The sequence below is a fragment of the Mastomys coucha genome, unplaced genomic scaffold (assembly GCF_008632895.1).
Source record: "Mastomys coucha isolate ucsf_1 unplaced genomic scaffold, UCSF_Mcou_1 pScaffold21, whole genome shotgun sequence".
NCBI classification, from domain to species: domain Eukaryota; kingdom Metazoa; phylum Chordata; class Mammalia; order Rodentia; family Muridae; genus Mastomys; species Mastomys coucha.
Window position 1 is genome coordinate 109,913,881 of NW_022196904.1, and position 24,431 is coordinate 109,938,311.

The following is a 24,431-nucleotide window of genomic DNA, read 5'->3' on the forward strand; positions in this document are numbered from 1 at the left end:
GGGTGTGCTCTGTGGGGGGGGCTTAGATGTGCTCTATATGGGGGGCTTGGGTGTGCTCTGTCATCATACATATGTGGAAGTCAGAGAATAATGTGTGGAAATCTGTTCCCCCTTGTACAATATGGGTCCCAGAGTTTGAACTCACAGTGTCAAATACCTTCACCCACTGAGCTGTCCCACCTCTACTCTCTATTTTCCCCTCCTTTAAAAAAACATATTTTTATTTACATGCATGCGTGTTTTGTCTGTTGTATATCTGCGTACCATGTGGTCAAAAGAGAACATTGAATCCCTTTGTGAGCGACCATTTGTATGCTGACACTTGAACCCAGAACCTTGGGAAGAACAGTCAATACTTTAACCACTGAGCCAGTCTTCCTTTTTTGAGACAAGGTCTTGCCACTTGCTAGCTGACTTTGAACTCAGGAGCCCTCTGCTCCATTGTATGCAGCTCTTCCTGGCTCCTTCCTGGCTCCTTCCTCTTTTTTACAGCAAACCTTCAGCACCTGTAAAATTAACTTGCCTACTCAGCAGGTGAGATTTAAAATCGTTTGAACTAGAGAATATTGAGCTGGTGGAGACTTACGAATCATCTAATTGCTGGGAGTGTCACTCGGTGCTAGAGCATGTGGTAGCACGTGTGAGGCCCTGGGTTCATTCCTAGCAGCATCAACAGAGACCCATTTACGTTAGAAATTTTTGTTTGTTGACTTTGGTTTACACTTGCATGGCTGACAACATAGTTCAATGGTAGAATGCTAGCCTGCTATGCATGAGGTCTTAAGTTCAGTTCCCAGCAAAACATATGACTGCGTGTGCTCACACACATTCACTCTCTCACACACATACACTCACTCTCACACAAACACACACACAATCACTCTCCCATACTCCCATATACACACACTCACACAAACAGAGAGAGAGAGAGAGAGAGAGAGAGAGAGAGAGAGAGAGAGAGAGAGAGAGAGAGAGAGAGTCTGAGACTATACATGCAATCCTGGATTGTGGTCTCACTGTAAAAATGATGCAGAAAGTTTTCCTGGCCTGATGGTAAATATATTACACCAGTGACAATGAGCTCAGAGAGTCACCCTTGATAACTGTCATCTCAGAGAGCTACTATCTGGTGGGAGTATCTATTCTGGGCACAAGGGCCATGAAAAACATTGGACACTAGTACCCAAAATCTTCATCCTTACTATCAACGAACGTGTAGAGGTTCCACAGAGGCAGCGGTGATGGAACCAGAAGCAAGGGACCCAGATGTTAGCACTAGACTTTATTTATTTATTTATTTATTTAGGTTTTTGAGACAGGATTTCTTTTTGTTGTTTTGGTTTTTGTTTGTTTTGTTTTGAGATAGAGTTTCTCTGTGTAGCCCTAGCTGGCCTGGAACTCACTCTGTAGACCAGGCTGGCCTCAAACTCAGAAATCTGCCTGCCTCTGCCTCCCAAGTGCTGGGATTAAAGGCATGTGCCCCCACTGCCCAGCCCCAGCAGACTTTTTAAAAAATTAATTTTCATTTATTTTGTGTGTGCATATATATGCGTGTGGGTGCCCAGTATATATGTGGCAGTGAGAAGACGCTTTATCGACATGAAAAGCAGTTTCTCTCTTTCTACTATGTGCGCCCCAGGATCCATCTCAGGTGCCAGAATTGGCAGTATTGGCAGTATACTAGACTTTTTGTACTGTATTTTAAAAGAAAAGTCAGTTCCAGCTAGGTATGGTGGTGAACACCTATAGTCCCAGCACTTGGGAAGCTGAGGTGGGAGGATGGAGAACTTGGGACCAGCTTTCTGTAGTGAGACCTTGTCTTAGAAACAAGTCAGTTACATTAAAGCCATCTGTGGCTGGTGAGGTTTGGAATGATTCCTGGGTTTGGGAAGAGGTGGGTTTTGTCCCCCCAAGTACCTGTAAAGTACTTTCTCCCTCGTTTGTTGTTTGGTTTTGGTTTCTTAGCAGTTTTTGGAATGGAACTTGCGGCCTCCTGTGTGCTAAGCAAGCACTGTAGTGATTGATTCATTAGCCACAGCCTCAACACCTTAACTGTCGCTTTGGAGCTACAGAGTCTAGCCAGGTGACTTCTGTTGATTACCCATCCTCTCCGCCCATGCTGGCTGTGGGACAGCCCTTGCTGGTGGTGGAGTCATCATTGAAGATAGACAGCTAGAGAACCATGTCTCCACAAGTTTAGAGATGCTCAGAAGGGCAGGCAGCCCCCATCTCCCCAGACAGACAGATGAGCCATTCCCAGAGCTGAACTGTAAGAGAGGACACTGATGTACCTTTTAAAGTACAGGGAATTCAGTAACTGGTTTGGATGTCAGCAAAGCTGCTGAGAGTCCTTCATAAGAGGGAAAAAAATGAATGTAAGCTTAACATCTATCCATGGAGAACAGGTGAGGAGCCATTTCCGTAGGAACAAGCTCACACAGTGTAATATCTACACTGTCGCAAACCTGCAAATTTACACTTCCTTGACATAATCTACCATTAAAATTTGAGTGATATATTCACCGCTCCTTGGAATGTTACTTACGAAGACATTTTTTGGGGGCGAGTGCAATTTCTGTCTTTTTTTTTTCATTTGTTTCACTGCTGAGGACTGAGCCCAGGGCCATGCGCTCTACTACACTGACCTGTTTCCCAGGCCCCCAGACTTTAAATCTGGCCCAGCAATTACATTGAAAACAAAACAAAACAAAAAACCCTACTGAGATTGCACAAGTATGCAGAGTTGTAGAGACAGAAATGTTGGAGTCAGCACTGCTTGTACTGGGCCATACTGGAAGACATCCAAGTTTGATCTCCTGGAGGCAGATGCGTAGGGTACACCTATACAGTTCTGTGTCCCACGGTGCTAGGTCAGTAGGCAGTCTGCACACTTGAGCTGGGAGGGCCATCTAAGACTGAGTGTTGAATGCAGAAAGTAGGATTCCTAACCAAGCAAGACATGCTGCCCTTGATGCACATCTTAACAAAGGCAGAGAGTGTCCGTGCAAGTGACAGCCCAGGAAGGACTTCCACTTTCTAATTCAGAATCCCAAAGTGCTTGTGGTTTTCATGCGGAGCAGATGATCCTTTTGTTGTGGGAGCAATTAGGACCACTAAATAAAATATGAAGACCCAGGGGTCTACTTACATCCCCAAAAGGATGTAATTTGTATTTGCTCTGTTACTCCAATCTTATTTTTAAAAAATGCATAGAACAAAACTCACTGAAGGCACAGACTGTGGCTTCTGGGGAGGAGGAGCTAGGGTGAGCTGGACTGCTCTTTTCTGTATTTGCCAAGTAGTTTTCATTAATCCTAAAGTAGCTTTCAGACTGGAAGGAAAAAAAACAACTACAGGCTTTGCAGAGATTGAAAAGGGAGCCCTGGCGCTCTCTCTCTCTCTCTCTCTCTCTCTCTCTCTCTCTCTCTCTCTCTTTCTCTCTCTTTCTCTCTCTCTTTCTCTCTCTCTCTTTCTCTCTTCCTCTCTTTCTCTCTCTCTCTCTCTCTCTCTCTCTCTCTCTCTCTCTCTCTCTCTCTGTGTGTGTGTGTGTGTGTATGTGTGTATGTGTGTGTTTGTGTGTGTGTGTGAAGTCTCAGCTCCTTTCCCTGGCTTATTCTATTTTTAACAGGGTCCCTGTGAGGGGTCCATGCTAGGAGGGTGGGCAGTGTGCAGCCCTGCTGAGGCCTGGGAAGCTGGACTTCTTCCAAGGATGGCCAGGATCCTGAGAGACACTGGTGGTGACAAAGGCAGTCTAAAATTGCTGTCCCCTGACTGCCCCTCCCCTCTCTCAGAGCTCCTTCTGGCTTGTCTCACCCTGATCATGCCCAGTCTTCTCCCCATTTGGGAGGACCCACTGGCCTGGTAGGGAGTTTTGGTCTTGGTGATTCTGGGGAGGCTACGGAGCAAAGATTTAAGTTTCTCTGGGACAAAGGTTTGAGTTTCTTAGGGAGACAAGACCATGGACAAAGGGTGTTGCTTCAGAACGGGCAGGGAAGAGTCCACTTTGGTTTCCCCAGAGCAATACAATGGACTGAAGAAAGTTGGAATGGGAAGATGCTGAGTCTCTCTGTTTCCCGTAGCTGTAACAAGACCACAGAGATGGGATAGTTTATAAAGAATTGCTGCTGGCTGGGAATCTTGGCACACACGTTTAATCTCACCACGTGGGAGATGGAGGCAGGCAGATCTTTGTGAGTCTGAGGCCAGCCTGGTCTTCATAGAGTTCCAGGATAGCCAGGGCTACACTATGAAACCCTGTCTCAAAAAGGAAGAAGTGGAGGAAAAGACAATTAATGAATTAAAATTTTTCTTGTTAAATAGAAGTGTATTTAGTTTATAAGATTAGATCCCAGGGAGTCCAAGAGCACTATCCTGGCATCTTCCATGTGTCTGGCAAGAGCCTTGTCCTGCTGAGCCATCATATGGCAGAGAGCATCATGTGACAAGATGCAGTGGCTGTATTAACCCCGATCTCTTCCTCTTGTCATGAAGCCACTGGTGCTCCATGGGGCAGGAACAGGCTCTGGCTCCCTGGCCTCCTCTACTCCTAGTCAACTCCCATCTCTAAGGTCAGGGATTGAGTTTCCAACACATGAGGTTTGGGGCACATGCTCAGACCCCAGCACATGTCCCTCCTCTTTACCCTCCTCATTTTCTTCCTTGTTTTGAGACAGATCTGTATAGCACTCTCCACCCTAGCACTTTCTAGGATGACCTATAACTCATGGTAGTCCACCTGCCTCAGCTTCCTAAGTACTGGGACTACAGATGTGCACCAATATGCGTAGCTGTCTTAGCCTTCTAAATGAAGCAGTCCTTGCCGTGGCTCTTAGATTTGGGTTGGCCAGATCGCTGGATGCATCTTGCCTTAGCATGAGAATGAGCCTGTGTTCTGCTTCTGTGGGGGACCCCTGCATGGAGGAGCTGCTGGCTGAAGTTAAGGAATAAGGGTTCTGTTGTTGGTTTTCCCCTAGTATAGCTCTTTAGCAGGGTGCCTTTTACAAAAAGTCTGTTTGCATGGTGCTATATCAGGAAATCAGTGCCCCGGCAGGCTCTCACTACAGATGTGTAAGCTTGTTTAGCTTAAGAAAGGAACATTTTCTCAGAGTGCCTCATGTATGCCTGGCAAGCTCTCTATCACTGACCTATACTCCCAACCCAATATCATACCACATTTTATCTTGTTTTTTAATTTTTTTAAAGATAGGGTCTCACTATGTAGGTCTGGCTATCCTGGAACTCTGATGACCAGGCTAGCCTCAAACTCACAGAAACCCACCTGCCCTGTACTCATATTTTATTTTTAAAAGTTTTTTTTTAATGTACGTGTGTGTATGTGTGTGCATGTGTACACACATGGACATGCACACACATGGGCATGCCTGTGGGCTTAGGTGCCTGAAGAAGCTAGAAGACAGCAGATCCTCTGGAGCTAGAGTTATATAGGCACTTGTAAGCTGTGTGATATGGATGCTAGGAACCAAACTCAGGTCCTCTGCAGGACCTGAGTATGCTTAACCACTGAGCCATCTCTCTAGCCCTCAAAAAAAAAAAAATCTTATTTTCACATTCAACATTTTGGCAGCAAGGGAAGAATTGTGTAATTAACATGTCAGCGACTTCTGTCCATAGGCTAAGTCTGTGAGAACACACTGGGCCCCTCCGGGACTGTTCTTGATAGGGCAGAGGATGGGAATCCTTTCTTTGAGATGCTGTGGTCCTCCCCAGGGGACATAACTGGGGAAGAGGCAGCTGGCTGCCCTTGGCCTGGGCCTAACGCTCCCTTTGCCTTCTGCAGGAAGCCTGGAAGCATGCGATCGAGAAGGCCAAGCACATGCCTGACCCCTGGGCTGAATTCCATCTCGAGGACATCGCCACAGAACATGCTACTCGGCACAGGTCAGCAGTTTGTCCCAGGGGCTTTGAGGACTACTTGCAGGGGCTTGGGGAGAATTTGGGGTCATGCTTCTGGTCAAAAAAAAGGAACTAATACAGTACCCCAATTTCAGATTCTTACAGCATGTGGGATTGATAGAATTAGAGAGATCCAACCAGTTAAGTCTGTATAAGCATTCAAAATCGGAAGCAATCTGAAATGTGAAAAAACTTTTGATCCTAAATGTTTTGGAAGGGGAGGGGGTGAGGCAGCAAGGGTGCATCTATGTTCCATTTGAAGTTGGTTGAGAGTTGGGCAGCTCCTCAGGGCAGCTCAGGGGTCCAGGTTCCTTCTGACCCATGACACCATCATCCCAACACTTTCCTTGCAAACACCAGTAGAGACAGTCAGACAGTATCCAGCAGGTTTTGACGCCTGGTCCTGGTAATAACATCACTTTTCCTTGGCTAGTACTATGTCCTCTCCATCATTCCTGCTCCCATCCTTGGCTGCATGCAGATGGCTGCAGAGCCTCCTGTGTGCCCCCTCTCCTACTCGGAAAGCCCACCTCCCAGTGTGGGGGCAGGATAGGTCAGCACAGGAGGGACCCCAGCATGTGAGGGAGAAGTAGGTTCTCTCTCTTTCTACCTGCAATAGCACTAGGGTAGCAAGCTGCCCAGGCCCTGGGGAGTCTCCAAGGGAAGAGGGTCCCTACACAAACTTGGCTCTGTGTCTGGAACCCCGGCGGGGACCTGAGACCAGGCTGAACTGTTTACTTCCTAAATGAATGGCCGAGTGAGTTTATCCTACTCAGACTGCCAGTGAGAGGATGCCAACATGGCTGGTTTTCTAGAACATTCTGATCCCTTGACTCTACGCATGGCTGTCTGGAACATTCTGAAAACGGAAACTTCCTTCTTTGGCTATAGCTTTTTAAGATTAAAAGTCTTGGTACAAGCTGGCCCTTTGTTTAGGACAGGTTTTCCTGTCTCTGCAAACTGTTTCCAGGGTGGGCAAGAGATTCTGCTTAAACATTCCTGGGTTTGAATCCTGACGCTCAGGCAGGAGACCTCACCTCTGAGCCAGTTTCTATAAAGCAGGCCCCAAAATTGTTACCATCTCAGGGTCTCTGCATCGATTTAATGAAACAACCTATTTAAGACCCAGCATATAATGAATACTCCATAAACTTTAGGCACAATAGACATTTAGTTATTCATTCATTCATTCACTTACTGTATTACTGGGGATCAAACCTAGGGCTTCCTTATATAGCAGACAAGTGCCCTCTCTACCTGTGGGTTACATTCCCAGCCTTTATCTCCTTTTTATTTTGAGACAGGTTCCTCCTAAGTTGCCTAGGCTGACTTTGAACTTACTATACAGCCCAGACAGACCTCAAACATGGCTATTCTTTTGCCTTACCTTTGAAAGTAACTGGGGCTACAGGTCTATTATAGCAGTCCTGGCTGACTCTTGCCTTTATGATGTTAGTGGTTGTGAGCAGCAGTCGAGACCCTCTCAAGGTTTCCCCACTTCCCCAGCCTCAGGGTGTGTCTCAGAGTGGAGGTGAGGATGCGGTGCATCTATGGCCTCCAGTGTTTATATCGTCCTGTGTAGGAGATGGTGCTTGTCTCCCTCTGCCTGCAGGTGGATTGGCAGCCTAGCAGAGGCCTCTCCTCAGCCTGGGGTAACCTGCCAGGCTTCTGTTCTTCCCTGCATAGGTTCTAGCTCTGAAAACCTGTTCTCCCAGGTCTGGATGTTCTGGGCCAGGAGGCTGCTAGTGAGAGATAAGGGTTGGATTCTGCTAAGGTGACTCACTGAGATAAGGAGCCCTGCCAGGCAAGCCTGTTTAAGGCCCACCCGGCTTGGGGATGCCAGAGGCGCTCTGGGAAGGAGGATTTCTGGGAGTGGGAAGATGGGAATGTTTTGAAGCCACCTCTCCCTCTTACCTCTCTTTCTCCTTTGTTCTATCCCCACTGCTTTTCCATTTCTCTCCTGTCCATCCCCCTCTCTTACACCTGTCTTCCTCTCTTTTCCTCTCCGTCTCTCCACCACACTCCACCCGTCTCAAACACCCTCAATCTCTTAATCAGTCCCTCCCTCTCTCAATCTCTTTCCCATCTCCACCTCTGTCACATCCGCACGTTTCCCCCACCCTCTTTCATAGTCTCTTATCTTGCCTCAGGCAAGTCCTTCCTCATCCTGTCCCCTGTCCCCTCCCCTATATCCAGACCTCCTCCTACAGTCCTGCTTGAGCTCATTTCTGGATATATGAACTGGCTCCTGGACTGCTTGAGACCTAACAGTTACATAGACCAGTTATGAGGACACATCTCTAGTCATCCATCCAGCATGTGTTTATTAAGCATCTATACACAAAGCCCTGTGGTGATCAAGACAGACATGGGGCTGTTTTGTGGAGTTGCACCCTGATGAAAGAACACAGTAGCCAGACAGGAACCCAGCAGGGAGTGTGTTAGTCTTGGTAAAAGGGCAACACCATGCAGAAGGAGTAAATGTGTCTGAGGAAGGCAAGTCCCCTTGAAGAGGGAGGGGAGTATCCATAGCTCACCCCAAGGGTCAGCAAGCTTGATGGCCCAGGTGCAGAGCAGGCTGGGTCCTGAGGCCCGAAGAAAGCCCAGGAGAGTTTGAGCGGGAGAGGGGCAGGACCAGGATGCTCTAGGTGAGCTCTGATCTCTGTAGGTACAATGCTGTCACCGGGGAATGGCTGAAAGACGAGGTTCTGATCAAGATGGCATCTCAGGTAAGCAGAGGCCTGAGTTCTGAGGGGACAGGGCCCGATAGGGACTTTCCCAGGCCACTTTTAGTGCCCTCCTTTCACTCCTGCTCAACTTAATTTAGCTTTTTACATTTCTTTATTTTTATTTACTTATTGTGTGTGTGTGTGTCTGTGTGTGTGTGTGAGAGAGAGAGAGAGAGAGAGAAAGAGAGAGAGAGAGAAAGAAAGGAAGGAAGGAAGAAAAAAGAAAGAAAGAAAGAAAGAAAAGATAGAGACAGGGTTAGGAACAGGGACAGGTTTGCCTTTGCAGGACAGGCTGGCTAGCATCACACTCACGATGTAGAGTAGGCTGGCCTCAAATTCACAATCCTCCTGCCTCCACCTCCTGCTTGCATACTATGAACCCACTTCAATTTTTTTATCTTTGGGATTTTCCTGTGTTACTGTTTGCATATTGTGTTTTTAAGTATGTTTTTATGTATTTTGTGTGTGCATGTATGTGTGTGTTTATATTTATACCACAGAATGTTTGTGGAGGTCAGAGGACAACTTGTTTCTCTCTTTCTCTGTGTGGATGCCAGGAATCAAATTCACATTGTTACATTAGGTGGCAAGCACTTAATACTTACTGAGCAATCCACTGGCCCTATATTGTATTTTTATTATTTTATTTTTATTATTATATTTTGTTTTTGTTTTTTTGTCTATTTGTTGTTGTTGTTTTTAAAGACAGGGTTTCTCTGTATAGCCCTGGCTGTCCTAGAACTCATTCTGTAGACTAGGCTGGCCTTGAACTTAGAAATCCACCTGTCTCTGCCTCCCAAGTGCTAGAATTAAAGGCATGTGCCACCACTGCCTGGCGCTTTCCCCCTGTTTTAAATTTATTGTTTTAGAATTTCATAGATGTACATAATGTGTTCTGATCAAACCTCCCCCACCATTCTCCCATGTCCTCACCCTCCCAACATACACCCACGCAACTTCATATATTTGTTTAAACCCATAGTCCACTAGTATTTATAGAGCCCCACATACTACACTAAAGCATGGACTCCCTATTATGTGTCTTATCCCTGAGATATACCAGGCACTCACACATAACCTACAGAAGACCAAGCCAGCCCAAATCCCTGCATGGCCTGGGGATTGCCCAGGACGCCCAGGCCTAGCTGAGGACCTGTTGGTAGACATTTTTACCCTTCCTGTCCACTCCATTCCTTCATCACTCCACTCCAGGAACCCCTGGTCCACTTTCTGTATTGTAGATCGCTCTGTTTTAGGCATTTCATACACAAAGATGTTATGAAGGCTTCTCAGTGAGTCATTGCCATTGGACTGACTTACATGGCATCACCCAATTTTGCTTTTTGTTTGTTTGGTTTGGTTTTGGTTTTGTGGGGGGGTTTGTTTTTGTTTTGATTTTGTTGTTTGTTTTTGTTTTTGTTTTTAGCTACTAAACACATTCAGTGGGCCTGCAACAGAAAAGAAAGCAGGACTGGAAGAAAGAGCTGCTCCTCAGAGTGAAGGGACCTCTTACACACATTCAGGCTAGAGCTGTTCCGCATTGCTGTGTAAGAAGCAAAGAAAGCATGTATCTTGATGAGTGTTTGCAAGAGCTCACTGGCTCAGCACTTTGAGGAGCAAAGCGCAGTCAGTGTCCCCACAGACTCCTCTCGGTCACTGATCATCCAAGACTGCTCATCCAAGACTCAACACTATGCCAAACCCTCTCGCCCTGGCTGGTCTCTCCTGCCCCGAGACTTCCTCCATCTGTCACTGCATCTTTTGAGTATAGCTGCGTTTACTCAACATTTTCCATCTCTTTACTTTGCTGTGTAATACTTCCTTGAAAGAATAAACCTAGTTGGTTTGTGTGGCAGATTACTGATGGATTTAGGTTACCTGCCTCTCTCCTCTCTTTCCTCTATTTTTACTGTTTTCCTTTCTTATTTTTGAGAGAGATAGAGAGAAAGAATGTGTGTGTGTGTGTGTGTGTGTGTATAAGTATGTGTGTGTGAGAGTATATGTGCATGTGCACATACAGACCAATGAGTACAGTGCTCTCAGAAGCCAGAACAGGACCCTAAACTGATGTTACAAGTGGTTGTGAGCTGCTGACCATAGACGCTAGGGACCAAACTTAGGTGCTCTGCAAGACAGAAGGTGTTTTAAACTACCCAGCCATTTTTCTAGCCTCCCTCCTTCTGCTTTTAGGATCATTCAGCTTTTCATACATGTGACACAATTGCCCACACAGTTATCTTTTTTGTTGTTTTTGTTGTTTGCTTTGCTTTTTGTATATTGGTGGTAGTTTTTTGGTTTGTCTGTGTGTTTTTTATTTTTTGTTTTGTTTTGTTTTTGTTGTGTTTTGTTTTGTTTTGAGACAGGGTCTCTATCTAGTCCTGGCTGTCCTGGAACTAGCTGTGTAGACCAGGCTTCTCCTTTCTCTGCCTCCCGAGTGCCGGGATTAAAGGTGTGCATCCCAGCACCTGGCTTACATAATCATTTTAAAGGTTCATCTTGGCTTGTGGTTTCAGAACTTTCAGTTCATGGTCTATTGACCCTGTTGCTTTGGGCCTCCACCCTGTGGAGCACAGTGTGTCCTGGCTGGAGCACGTGGCAGAGGAGGCCTGCTCACCTGACGGTGGCCAGGAACAGAGGAAAAGCAAAGGCCATGGAAACACCCGTTGTAGTGCACTGCCCCTCCCCAGCGTCTGGGCCCCACACGGTCCATTCTTCCATTGGGTTGAGATGACTTATCCAGAGTCCTCATCCCAGCAGGCTCCAGGCTCTCTGGCTTTGGTACTGAGGCCTAGGGTTATTGGGATTGAGATAAAGTACAGGACACCCACGGGGCAGTCAGTGACAAGAGGATCATGGAGTGTGGGCACTGACGACTCTGTCCTGTCTTTTCAGCCCTTCGGCCGTGGAGCAATGAGGGAGTGCTTCAGGACGTAAGTGACTTGACCTGGGGCTCCAGTCAAGACTCCTAAAAGCTAGGACTTTGGGGTATTCCCAGTCAAAGGCTGGGGACAAGTGGCCTAAGTCTCCTTGTAGCCCATGTTCTTCTCCATCTAGTGTCTGTTGGATCCCACACTGGCCCAGCTGCAGGGCTCTGGAAGGACAGGGAATATCACTCACCTGCTTGGGTATTTTGAGGCACGGGGAGCTGGGTGGGAGGCCACAGGCACCAGTCCTTCCCCTCCGGCTCTGGGCCTGTGTGAAGAGTAGGGATGTTGCCTTTCCTGTACCTCCTGTACTCTCTCCCTTCCTCCACCCAGCTGTATTACACAGTCTGATTGTTCTGAGATCCCAAAGTTGTCCTCAATGAGCCCTGAGGTCTAGACAGGCACCCCCCTTTGTCTTTCTCCCCAGGAAGAAACTCTCCAACTTCTTGCATGCCCAGCAATGGAAGGGGGCCTCCAACTACGTGGCAAAACGCTACATCGAGCCAGTGGACAGGAGTGTGTACTTTGAGGATGTGCAGCTCCAGATGGAGGCAAAGCTCTGGGGGGAAGAGTACAATCGGCACAAGCCCCCCAAGCAGGTACGTGAGCCCTACCAGCCTCCCTCCTACACCAGTGGCCGGCAGGCCATGAGAGTGAAACGCAGGGTCCTGTCTTCCCCCTCTGAAGTGAGGGAGATTAAAATCTGAGCTTTGCATATGCTAGGCAAGGGCTGGACCATGGAGTCACATCTCAAACCCCTGATGTTTTGAGACAGTGTCTCTTCTTCTGGCATTGAACTTACGGTCTTCCTCGCTCAGGCTCTGAAATTGTGGGGTTAAAAGCACACACCACTGTCTTAGTTAGGGTTTCATTGCTGTGAACAGACACCGTGACCAAGACAGCTCTTATAAAGGACAACATTTAATTGGGGCTGGCTTACAGGTTCAGAGGTTCTGTCCATTATTATCAAGGCAGGAATATGGCAACATCCAGGCAGATATGGTACAGGAGAAGCTGAGAGTTCTACATCTTCATCTGAAGGCTGCTAGTGGAAGACTGCCAGGCAGCTAGGATGAAGGTCTTAACCCGCCCCCACAGTGACACACCTACCCCAACGAGGCCACACCTACTCCAACAGGGCCACACCTTCTAATTGTACCATTCCCTGGGCCAAGCATATACAAACCATAACAACCACCATGCCTAGTAGTCCTTTGCCCTTCCTACCAGTTGTCAAAATCACCATTTTAGAAGGGCACAGGCATGATAAGACTTGTACTTCATACGCAACAGATAATTTATTCCTAAAAACCCAGAGCTATGAGGTTGGAGCTTTTGTATCTCTGTAGACAGATAGGTCTGTTCCTTAGGACCCTTATAAGTTGATTTTTTTTTTTTATCTCTTTGTGATGTGGCTGGCACACACATGCCACAGCACATGTATGGAGGTCAGAGGACGACCCTCTGGAGTTTGTGTTCTCCTTTTGCCATGTGGGCCCAGGAACTGAACTTGAGTCATTGGCTTGGTGGCAAACTCCTTTATCTGCTGAGCCATTTCATGGCCCCTTTCATGAGTTTTGTTTGAAACTAGATCCAGCTCTCCGCACGGCTGGTACTGACCATGCTGAGATTATCAGGAATCTTGGTCCAGGTATCTGGGTTGGCATCACTCTTTCATGTGCCCTATTGGTCCCAACAGCGATGGGTTCATTTCTCACCAACCTTGTTGGGATGACAATACTTTGTTGTTTCCAAGAACTTCCAGTGAAAGTGTCAGAGCTAAGCATCATTGGCTCTGCTTATCAGGCACATACGTCTGAACCAAAGTATTCAGGGGGAGGGGGTATGCAGATGGGGCAGCCTGAGCCCCGCGCTCACCTTTGTAGTCACTAAGGAAAAGATCTTCCATCCAGGCTGTATGGACTGGGAATGGGGCCATGATGGCTTCTAAGCAGTAGTGACAGGTGTGGCGACGGGTGTAGGCTTCCTGAGGAGCTGGACTCAGTGAGGTTAACCAACCTGACCACTCAGGCAGGGATGGAGCCTGTGCTCCAATCTAGGCCTTCCTGTCCTCTGACAGATTGCCTTCTCCCCTTGGCCCCCATGTTATAACATGGCTCGGTGCTAACTGAAACTTCTTGTTGTCTGTGGACATGGAAAACATGGCTTTCTGCCTCTGTCCTTCATCCATTGTTTGAGTAGCTATTGGACAAAGACCTTGGGTGCTTCAGGAAAGCCATACTTTCATGCAGCCTACAGGATTTATCAGTCATCTGCTTACAAGACCTCTGATTAAGCACACCTGGGATGAACTCAAGAGGCCACAGTCGTAAAAAACATATATAATAATAAATGGGATATAAAGTGAATAAGTAACAATAAATAATATAATAATGATCAGGAGGCCACAGTCTGCTGGATGTAGTGGCACATACCTTTAATACTAGCACTTGGGAGGTAGAGGTAGGAGCATTTCTGTGAGTTCAAGGCCAATATGGTATACAGAGCAAGTTCTAGACCAAGCTAGTGCCACATTGTGAAACCCTGCCTCAAAAACAAACAAAAAACAAACAGTGATAACAGAGGAAGCCACAGCCCCCACTCTGGGGCTGTGATCTCAGCGGTTTGCTCTGTTTGCCTCTGCTCTGGCTTCCTTTCTCTTCCTTGCTTATTTCCTGCCCTAGGACTTTTGTCCTGGTTGTGCCTTCAAGCCTGTGTCAGTTCCCTAATCTTTGTGTGGTGAACTTATTCTCACAGGCCAGGGCTCAGCTTACCCATCACTTGTCATCCCAGAGTAAGGCCATCAGCCCATCGTAAGTAAGATCTCCCTTCTAACCAGCCACCTTTGTCGTATTATTCTGTTATCTGGTCTGTTTTTCCTTTCTCTGAAGCATTGTGATCTAAAGGGGACCTATTCATTTCGTTAATATTTTAGTACCTCCCCACCCTCACGCCCCTGGGACTTTGTGTCTTGTTTGTTTCTGCCCCTAGTGCCTGGGTATCAAGCGAGTAATAACAAAGCTGAATTAAGTGAATGTGTTTATCTGACCAGGTGTTGTCAACTGTGCTCTGCCACTTACCAAGCCAACCCTCTAGCTAGCCCTGTCCCATGGTCCTTGTAGGGAGTGAGCCATATTGGAGCTAGGACCCTTCCTGGAGCTGTTTTCCCTTCCCCTCGGATTGGTTCTCAGTACTGCAGCTGTCTCTGCTGAAGGTCTCACCTCCGGCCTTAGGTTGCTTCTGCAGCTGTTGCTTGTCTATCTGGTGACTCTCCTCCCTAGAAGGCTGTTGCCTTTGAAGCCTAAATCCTTTCTGTGTTATGGGTGGTACTGAGAGCCATAGGAGCCATGCAGAGTCCTCCGTCATTAAAAGTCACAGGTCAGGGCTGCAGAGACATCTTAGGGGTTATGAGTATTGGCTGCTTCTCCAAAGGACCCACAGGGCAGCACACAACTGTCTGTAACTTGAGTTCCAGGGATCCAATACCCTCACACAGACACACATGTAGGCAAAGCACCAATGGTACAAGAAATAAAAATAAATTATAAGCCACAGGTCCAGCACCGACGTGGCAGCTCACAACTTCTGTAACTCCAGTTCCAGGGGATCCAACACTCTCACATAGACAATATGTAGGCTAAACACCAAGGCACATAAAATAAAAGTAAAATAAATTAGAAGCCACAGGTCTCTTTTACTCCACTTTACAACCCATACATAATATAGACATTAGCAACTGTGTATAACATTCAACACATACTTTATAAAAATTCAGCCAGGCAGGACCTGGAGAAATGGCTCAGTGGTTAAGAGCACTAATTGCTCTTCTAGAGGTTCTGAGTTCAATTTCCAGCAACTACATGGTGGGTCTCAACCATCTGTAATGGAATCCAATGCCTTCTTCTGGTGTGTCTGAGGACAGTTACAGTGTACTCATATACATAAAATAATAAATAAATAAATCTCTAAAAAAAATTCAGCCTGGTATACTGGTATATACCTTTAATTCAGCACTTGCAGACAGATCTCTATGAGTTTGAAGCCAGCCTCGTCTACATAGTGAGTTACAAAGCAACCAGAGCTACACAGTGAGACCCTATCTTGAAATCCCCCCACCAAAATAAATCAATTAAAAAATAAAAATTAAAAAATGTTGGCATTTCTTATAATTCCCCATTGCAGAGAAAAAAAAATGACTTTCCTTGTTGAGACCAAATGTGTAACAAGGAACAACATAAGAAGAAGGGTTAATTTTTGCTCAGAGTTGGTACAAGAGGTCTGTCATTAGGGCCAGTGGTCAAGCAGACAGGAAGTGGGGCTGCACTATAAAGCCCCAAAGGCTGCCAATGACCCACTTCCCTTGGTGAAACTTCACTTGCTAAAGGTGCCAAGGCACTACCAGTTTGGGACACCGTGTGTAATGGGTTACACTAACAATAGCATGAATAGTGACCTCTTTGTGCATCAGTAAATTTAATCTTTGTGCCAAGTCTGACTTCCCTGTATCTGCACACAAGAAAACTAAAACACAGCCAGGTGGTGATGGTGTCACCAGTCCCAGTCCTCAGGGGGCAGAGGCAGGCAGATCTCTAAGTTTGAAGCCGGCCTGGTCTACAGAGTGAGTTCCAGGACAGTCTCAGCTACACAGGGAAACCCTGTTTCTAAAACTGGAGGGGGATGGGGAGAGAGGGAGGAGAAGGGGAAGAAGAGGAAAAAAGAGGAGGAGGAGGATAACAACGGACACAATGACACAAAATTCCTTGCCCAAATTTGCAATATTAGTGCTATGCTCAGTCTGAGTTGCTAGCAAACAGATCCATAAATTTGCACAGACATAAAATGGCTTCTTTCTAATTTGTGTAAAAGTAGCTCTGAGTGTGCTGATACCTTGTGTCCTTGAAGTCATCCAGAAACCTGGTACCTTCTGTCCTGTTACTCTATCACCTCTTAGGACTGCACTCACCACGGTTCCAGTTATAGCTCCCAAGCAGTCCACTTTGTAGGGCAGGATGCACTTAGGGGTGTTCATGATTTCTGGTGCTCATTTCCCATTGGCTAGGTATGGTCACATGGTCATGCCTTGCTGCCAGAGAAACTACTCAGTGATTCCCTTTGTGATTCTGACTGCATCCCGCTGAAATCTGGAGATGGTGATCTCCATACTTAAAGGAAAGGGAAAGACTAGGTTCTGGGTACAGTTAGCAGTTCTTGCAAACAAATGAGTGAGTGGTGAGACCAGGATCTGTGCCCAGGTAAGGGGTGTGCTCCCAGTCTAACTCTTCCACTTGACCCTGCTCCTTGTTCTTCCATCAGGTGGATATCATGCAGATGTGCATCATTGAGCTAAAGGACAGACAAGGCCAGCCTCTCTTCCACTTGGAGCACTACATTGAGGGCAAGTACATCAAGTATAATTCCAACTCGGGCTTTGTCCGTGACGACAACATCCGACTAACACCACAGGTGAGGCTCTGGGCTTGCTCTACCCACACTTTCACCCTCCAGCCCTTTGGGAAGGCTCAACCATAGAGAGGGAGAGCCCTGTGGGTAGAGCCTTACATCTTCAAAGTCTCCTCACGTCCATTGGAACATATGTGATCCCGAGGCCACAACATGCTGGACATGGTATCTGTCCTACCACAGAATAGTATGCCCAGCTCCTAAACAAGACTCCCCTGCCCTTTTCCATTTCCATATGGATGTCTGCAGTGTGTCTGCATGTGTGCATTTATATCTACATGTGTGTGTGTGTGTGTGTGTGTGTGTGTGTGTGTGTGTGTGTTTGGGCCTACCTGATTCTGAGAATCATCCTTAATCATTCTTCCACCTTATTCTTTGAGACAGAACCTCTTAGTCAAACCCAGAGCTCACAGATATGGCTAGTCTTTCTAGCCAGCTTGGTCTGATGATTCCATCCCCACCTTATAAGGCTGATTCCCTGAGGTATTTGCTGAGTTGATTAGACAAGCCCAGACATCCTTCTTACGTCTTTTACTCTATAAAACCCTTCTTGCAGAGAGCGCCCTCAACAGGGCTGACTTCAGTATTATAGCCTATGGCACAGAAGCTGGCCAGCCTCTTCCTAGTCCCCAATCTGGTCTGTTTATAACTGTCTTCTCTTCCTGCCCTTACATAGGCCTTCAGCCACTTCACATTTGAGCGTTCTGGTCATCAGCTGATTGTAGTAGACATCCAGGGTGTGGGTGACCTTTATACCGACCCACAGATCCACACTGAGAAAGGCACTGATTTTGGAGATGGTAACCTTGGTAAGTGGAGAGAGCCAACCATGTCCCCTAAACACTGTTAGTTCTTTCTACATCCAAGGGAACATACTGAGACATACTGGGCCTTCCATAAGATAAACGGGTGGGAGCTTGGCTTGCCTGATCCATGACCCCTTCTGTTCAGCATTTTTTCCCCCTGTACTGGCCACATTTCTAGTGCCCCCACTGTCCTTTGTCACTGGGCAAAAGTAAGACACCGTCATTCTCATTCTGCCTGCAGGTGTCCGGGGAATGGCTCTCTTCTTCTACTCTCATGCCTGCAATCGCATTTGCCAGAGCATGGGCCTTGCGCCCTTTGACCTCTCCCCACGGGAGCAGGATGCAGTGAATCAGAGTACCAAGCTATTGGTGAGTACTCAGTGGCAAGTTGCTTGACTGGCTGGTCCTGCCACCAATAAGGCAAGCCCTGTTTCTTGTGGGATGGCATTAGCTTAGTTATGGCCTATTTGTGGCCAGAGTGAGGAAAACAGGCAGAAACAGAAATGACAGGGAACATGCATGTGTGTATACTTGCATACACTCTCACCTGTGCACACATGTCATGTGCACACAGGTATACTCGGGTACCTGTGTGTATGTGTATGGGTGTATGTATGCATGCATGCATGCACATTAACAAATGAGTGCCTAGACCTGGCCCTCTGGGCCTGCCCAGGGTTTACTGTGGGCCACCCAACTTCCTCTTCTTACAAGAACCAATTTAGAAGACTATAGCAAAAAACCAGGCCTCTGGGTGTACATTGGGGTTTACTTCCAGCTCAAGCCTATGGAGCACAGCTGATGCTTTAAGAAGCACAGGCTAGTAGTCCCTTTGAGATCTATCCATTTGCCCCTTCTTAGATACCATAGGGTTAATCCTGAACTGATTTTTAAAGATTCCCTATTAGGCATGTGTAAAAGCCATGGAGAAAAATGCTTCAGGGTTCCAAGGAGCCCTCCATTCCCTATAGCATGCTTGCATGACATGAATCCCCCATTAATGTCCCCAGCAATCAGCCAAGACCATCTTGAGGGGGACAGAGGAGAAGTGTGGGAGTCCCCGCATAAGGACACTCTCCAGCAGCCGGCCCCCCTTGCTTCTTCGCTTGTCAGAGAACTCCGGGGATGAGAACATGAGTGACGTGACCTTTGACTCTCTGCCTTCCTCCCCGTCTTCGGCCACACCACACAGCCAGAAATTGGAGCACCTCCGTAAGTCATGGTTGGGTCCCTTGGATGTTGTGATCATAGCAGGTAGGCACAAGGTAGAATGTGGCAAGAAATGAAACAGTTGAGCCCAGATGGCTTAAGAAATAATACAGTACCAACAAGTAAAGACAACTGGCCCATCATGATTGACTCTGAGAATCATTCTGCATTAGGAAATCTGTTATATCTGTTAGTATTATATCCATAAGCTGAAAGAGCAAAGCTGAGGCCTACTGGAGAGAGGCACTTGCCATAAAATTCTTTAAACATTTTTTTAAAAACTGTTTAGAGCCAGGCAGTGGTGGCATACACCTTTAATCCCAGCACTTGGGAGGCAGAGGCAGGCAGATTTCTGAGTTCAAGGTCAGCCTGGTCTAAAGAGTGAGTTCCAGGACAGCCAGGGCTACACAGAGAAACCCTGTCTCCAAAAACAAAAACAAAAACAAAAAAAAAAAAAAAACCAAACCTATTTAGCAATATAAAAGACATTTCTATGAATTGTGTGTGCATGGGTGTGTGCTGGGGATTGAACACAGGCCTCATTCTGGTTTTGGCTTATTCTATACAATTGAGCTTTCCCCAGCCTGCAGACTTAATTAAAATGATCAGCCTTCTGAGTGTGGTGGCCATGCGTTTATCCCAGCCCTTGGGAGACTGAGGCAGGTGGATCTCTGTGAGTTTAAGACCAGCTTGGTCTACATCGTGAGTTCCACAACAACCAGAGCTTCGTAGTGAGATGCTGACTCAAAAACCAAACAGTAACAACAACAATTGGTCAGCCAGACATGTAGGCTGCAGCCTGCTTAGAACAGGAGACAGAAAATGGTGACAACCAGGAGAAAGTTGGCTTGACAGTCATGTGCTACCCACACTTTAGGCCCCACATGGACAGGTGGCGTCTCCTCCATTGTAACTGCACTATCTTCAGAGCTGATGTACTGGTCAGCATGTTATATGTACAGAGGCACAGATCCAGTGACTGTCAAGTGGCAGACTTAGAAAGGACTGAGAAAGAACTGCAGTTCTTCAGTGGTGCCACAGTCTTTTTTCTGTGTTCACAAGTTCTGCTTCTCTTTGAAAATCAAAAGTAAAATGCTGGGTATAGTAGGATACACTTGTAACCCCAGCATTTGGTCAGCTGAGACGGGAGGATTGCCAGGAGATGGGCTAGTGAGGTTTGGTGCAGGTGCTGAAGGCAGGTCATGTGCAGCTCTTGGGCATGTCCTACATCACCTTTGCTTGTCCCTGCTCAGATTGGCCAGTGTTCGGTGACCTCGATAACATGGGCCCTAGAGACCATGACCGCATGGACAATCACCGGGTGAGTGGGGAGGAGGGAGGCTGCTGGCTGCCATCCATTTGGAATCATCACCTTGACCAGATGGAATTTTAAAGAGCTTTGATTTCTTTTTTTCTTTTTCTTTTTCTGTAAAGATCTATTTATTTTATGTATATAAGTACACTGTAGCTGTCTTCAGACACCAGAAGAGGGTATCAGATCCTGTAACAGGTGGTTGTGAGCCACGTTGTGGGTTCTGAGAATTGAACTTGGGACCTCTGGAAGAGCAGTCAGTGCTCTTAACTGCTGAGCCATCTCTCCAGCCCTTGCGTTCTTTTTTAACTCTCAGAATGAATGAGATAGATTTTTCTTATTTCCTCTACAAATGGATTTTATTCTAGAATTAGATAGGGTCTGGGGATGTACTCAGTAGGTAGAGAGAGTACTGTCCTAGCATGCATGAAGCCCTGAGTTCAATCCCCAGTACCACAGAAACTGGGTATATCAGTGCACACCTGTAATCCCAGCACTTGTGGAGGCCAGAGGCTCAAAAGTTCAAGGTTATCCTTGGTGACCTAGTAAGTTTGAGGCCAGCCTGGGGTATATGAGCCCTTGTCTCCAAACAAAGAGACTAAGTAAATGAGGAAAGACTGATTTCACCCACTGTTTCCTAGGTTTCCGCCCCAGGTTAGTTATTTGCCTTCTCTAATGCTGTGTGGTGAGACAGAACCCAGTGGCAGAAGTTACTCACTTCATGGTGGCCAGAAAACAGGGGTGGGAGGTAGGCAGCGAAGAGGCCAGAAGGATCTGGGAATAAAAGGCATTTGAAGGTGTGCTTCAATAGTCCACTTCCTCCAACCAGGCCTTACATAGTAATAGCCCATTCTGCTATGAACTCATTGAGAATGCCATTGATGAGGTTAGCGCTCTCAGGATCCATTCACCTCTCAACTAGCTGGGGACCTTTGAGGGCACATTTTATACCAAACCATAAGGGCCCTTCAGTGAAAGTACTAGAATGAATCCCCACAGCCAAGAAAACTGAGGCTCAGGGAGGTTGAGCATTTACCCAGATCTTGGCTGCTGTGTAGCAGAGCCAGGGGGTGTATCTAGGAATCGGGTTCTAGGACCTAAGTTCTTTGCCACGACTCTCTGATCTCCTGACCAGCAGGAGGAAGACTGTGTTGAATGAGGTAATGAAACAAAGGAGAGGAAGCAGGTGACTAGGATGCCCCCCCACCCCACCCCCGTGTCCTTACCATCAGGTACTCAAATGCCGGCAGAGCCCTAAGATCGTCTTCTCTCTGCAGGATGAGAATAGTGGAGACAGTGGATATCCAAGCGAGAAGCGAAGTGACCTGGATGATCCTGAGCCCCGAGAACACGTGAGCACCCCAAGACCTCTGTTGCCTCACCTGTTATCCATAAGGATAAAAAGCTAAGGTGGTGGCACACCTTTAATCCCAGCACTTGGGAGGCAGAGGCAGGTAGATTTCTGAGTTCGAGGCCAGCCTGGTCTACAGAGTGAGTTCCAGGACAGCCAGGACTACACAGAGAAATCCTGTCTCGAAAAAGCCAAAAAAAAAAAAAAAAAAAAAACCTAACAGGCCAACAAGAGCTGGCCCTGAGAATATAGAGTTAAGACGGCAAACCAGATTTCAGACGGAGACAAATGCAGGGAGAAAGTAAAGTGCAGAAACTTGGCCAGAGGAAAAATCTAACCACCATTTCCCCAGAGGCTTCACTCTGGTACCCAGGGGTCAGTCAATCTCTTCACACAGAGACAGGAAGACTGTGAACTCAACAGCTCTGTGCACGAAGGTTCCAGCTTCACTAGAGAGCAGAAGGCTAGTGTCCCTAGAGGAGGGATCCTGGGGGGGCTGGCTCTGCTCCCCAGGAATTGGCTCCCCCTACAGTCTCTTAATCTCTGCTCCCTTGCAGGGCCACTCCAACAGCGATCGAAGGCCTGAATCCGATGAGGATAGCCTGGGCAGCTCTGGACGGGTATGCACACATAGGAGAAGGCCTGCCTCTTCAAACTCTTCTCATGCCATGCTCTCCTCCTGACACACGGCCTGCCCCTTCCCCTGTGCGCGTCCATTTTACAGAGGGCAGGTGGGAGGCCATGTCCTCTGGCTGGGTGCCAAGAGATTCCTGGGAAGGGGGAAGGAAGATGGTCTTAGAAGAAAGTAACAGGCCAGCTCAGGTGTTAGAGAGCCTGACAGGGAGGCCTTAGCATTTGCTGCTCTCTCCTTGCCACATGAGATCTTTGCCAGGTTGTTCGTCACGTTGTTTATATGAGAAAACTGGAGTCCTGGACAACTTTCCCCAGGTCACCCCACCACTCCAGGATGTGTGCTTTATCTGAAATGCCTGAGTTCAGAAATGTCTTGGATTTCAGATTCGTTTCTGTGTTTCATGTGTGCATGTGTGTTATGCAGGTTTTTACATGTGTATAGGTATACATACAGAACCCAAGGCTGATATTGGAAGTCATTCTTTATTACTCTCGCACCTTATAAGCCTTGATCACCCCAGCATCAGGACTCTTTGTCCTCTGCTCATGGTCACATGAAGCCTTCTTGCCCTGGGATAGGGCAGAGTTGCTGTTGGCACTCTGGGCTGGGTCCTTCTTGCCTGGTGGCTTCAGGGCATTTTGCCGCCTGTGTTCTGTTGAGGTTGCGCATTTCATCTTGGTTAAATTCAAACACACAAATACACACACACAGACACACATGGGGGGGGGGGGGCAGGTTTGTGGGAGTCAGACTTTCCAGGTGCCTCGTGTGAGGAAGAGCTTAGGAGAAGGCTTAGCATCAAACCTCGGCTGCAGCTCCAGGCTGATAAATGAAGGGTTCCTAAGGGCCACTGTAGTCTGTCCTGCTGGTCATTGTGTCTTGTTGCTGCCCTCTACCCATGAGCTGGTGGTAATGGAATAATTAGAATTGGAGCCCCGTAGTGTGTGGGGTGCTTACTTGTAATTCCAGCCCTTGAGAGGCATAAGGCCAGAAGACATAGTGAGTGCAAGGCCCATCCCAACCGCATTGTCAGAAACAAGCTGAAGGAGTTGGAGCCCCACTTGTCAAATAAAATCTGATGCCATGAGGGTTCCTATCACCCTTGCCAGCTACCCTCCTGATGTCGTGGCTGCTTCTGTGACAGCACCTCCAGTCCCAGCCCATCACTTCTCTGGCCTTTAAACTCCACCCACCTGGTCTCTCCCATCAGGTCTGTGTGGAGACGTGGAACCTGCTCAATCCCTCCCGCCTGCACCTGCCGAGGCCCTCGGCCGTGGCCCTAGAAGTGCAGAGGCTAAATGCTCTGGACCTTGGAAGGAAAATCGGGAAGTCTGTTTTGGGGAAGGTATGGGTGATGCCCATTCCTGAGCCCAGCGCTCACTCTTCTCTGCTAATCACTTCTTCTCACAGGCTGGCTGGGCCGCTCTTGGGCATGGCTTTGGCTTCTCAGGCAGCCAGACCAACACGGAAGTCTTTGTCACAGGTCCATCTGGCCATGGTGCGATACCATGAAGGCGGGCGCTTCTGTGAGAAGGATGAGGAATGGGATAGAGAGTCAGCCATCTTCCATCTGGAGCATGCAGCAGACCTGGGAGAACTGGAGGCCATTGTGGGCCTAGGCCTCATGTACTCTCAGCTGCCCCACCACATCCTGGCTGATGTCTCTCTGAAGGTGAGAGGATGTGTGGACCCAACCTGAAGGAAAGGGCTCCACCAGTCCGTCACTTAACACCCACATCCTGGTGGTTACCTACTGGAGGATTTGTTTTGCTCTGAGACAGGGCCTGGCTATATAATTGTAGCTGTCCTGAAACTCACTATATAGACCAGGCAGGCCTTGAACTCACAGAAGTCTGCCTGCCTCAGCCTCCTGAGTGCTGGGATTATAGGCATACGCCACTCTGCCCAGCTTTAGCTAGAGGATTTTTATGGGCAGACAGGCATGGTGGCTCACACCTATAATCCCAGCATTTAGGGGGTTGAGGCAGGAAGGATCAGGAGTTTGAGGCCAGCCTCGACTATGGGTATGACAAGTGTCTCAGTGATGGCTGTCATCTATCATGTATAGGAAAGGCCAGCTCCACAATACCCAT

The 24,431-nt window shown here is 47.5% G+C and overlaps 1 protein-coding gene across 4 annotated transcripts in view; it reads left to right on the forward strand.

The window, feature by feature from the left end:
- Eef2k (eukaryotic elongation factor 2 kinase) overlaps positions 1-24,431 on the forward strand; it is a 62,099-nt gene that overhangs the window by 25,086 nt on the left and 12,582 nt on the right. For 3 of the 4 annotated variants that reach the window (XM_031388145.1, XM_031388144.1, XM_031388146.1), the window contains 13 exons: positions 5,798-5,898; positions 8,582-8,642; positions 11,535-11,572; positions 11,994-12,165; positions 16,880-17,029; positions 17,703-17,835; positions 18,074-18,201; positions 18,843-19,044; positions 20,295-20,362; positions 21,631-21,705; positions 22,262-22,324; positions 23,549-23,683; positions 23,822-24,010. In XM_031388145.1, the coding sequence (XP_031244005.1) occupies positions 5,798-5,898; positions 8,582-8,642; positions 11,535-11,572; positions 11,994-12,165; positions 16,880-17,029; positions 17,703-17,835; positions 18,074-18,201; positions 18,843-19,044; positions 20,295-20,362; positions 21,631-21,705; positions 22,262-22,324; positions 23,549-23,683; positions 23,822-24,010 (1,515 nt within the window). Of the gene's footprint in view, positions 1-5,797; positions 5,899-8,581; positions 8,643-11,534; positions 11,573-11,993; positions 12,166-16,879; positions 17,030-17,702; positions 17,836-18,073; positions 18,202-18,842; positions 19,045-20,294; positions 20,363-21,630; positions 21,706-22,261; positions 22,325-23,548; positions 23,684-23,821; positions 24,011-24,431 lie in introns of those variants that run through there. The other variant, XM_031388147.1, reaches the window with a different exon arrangement.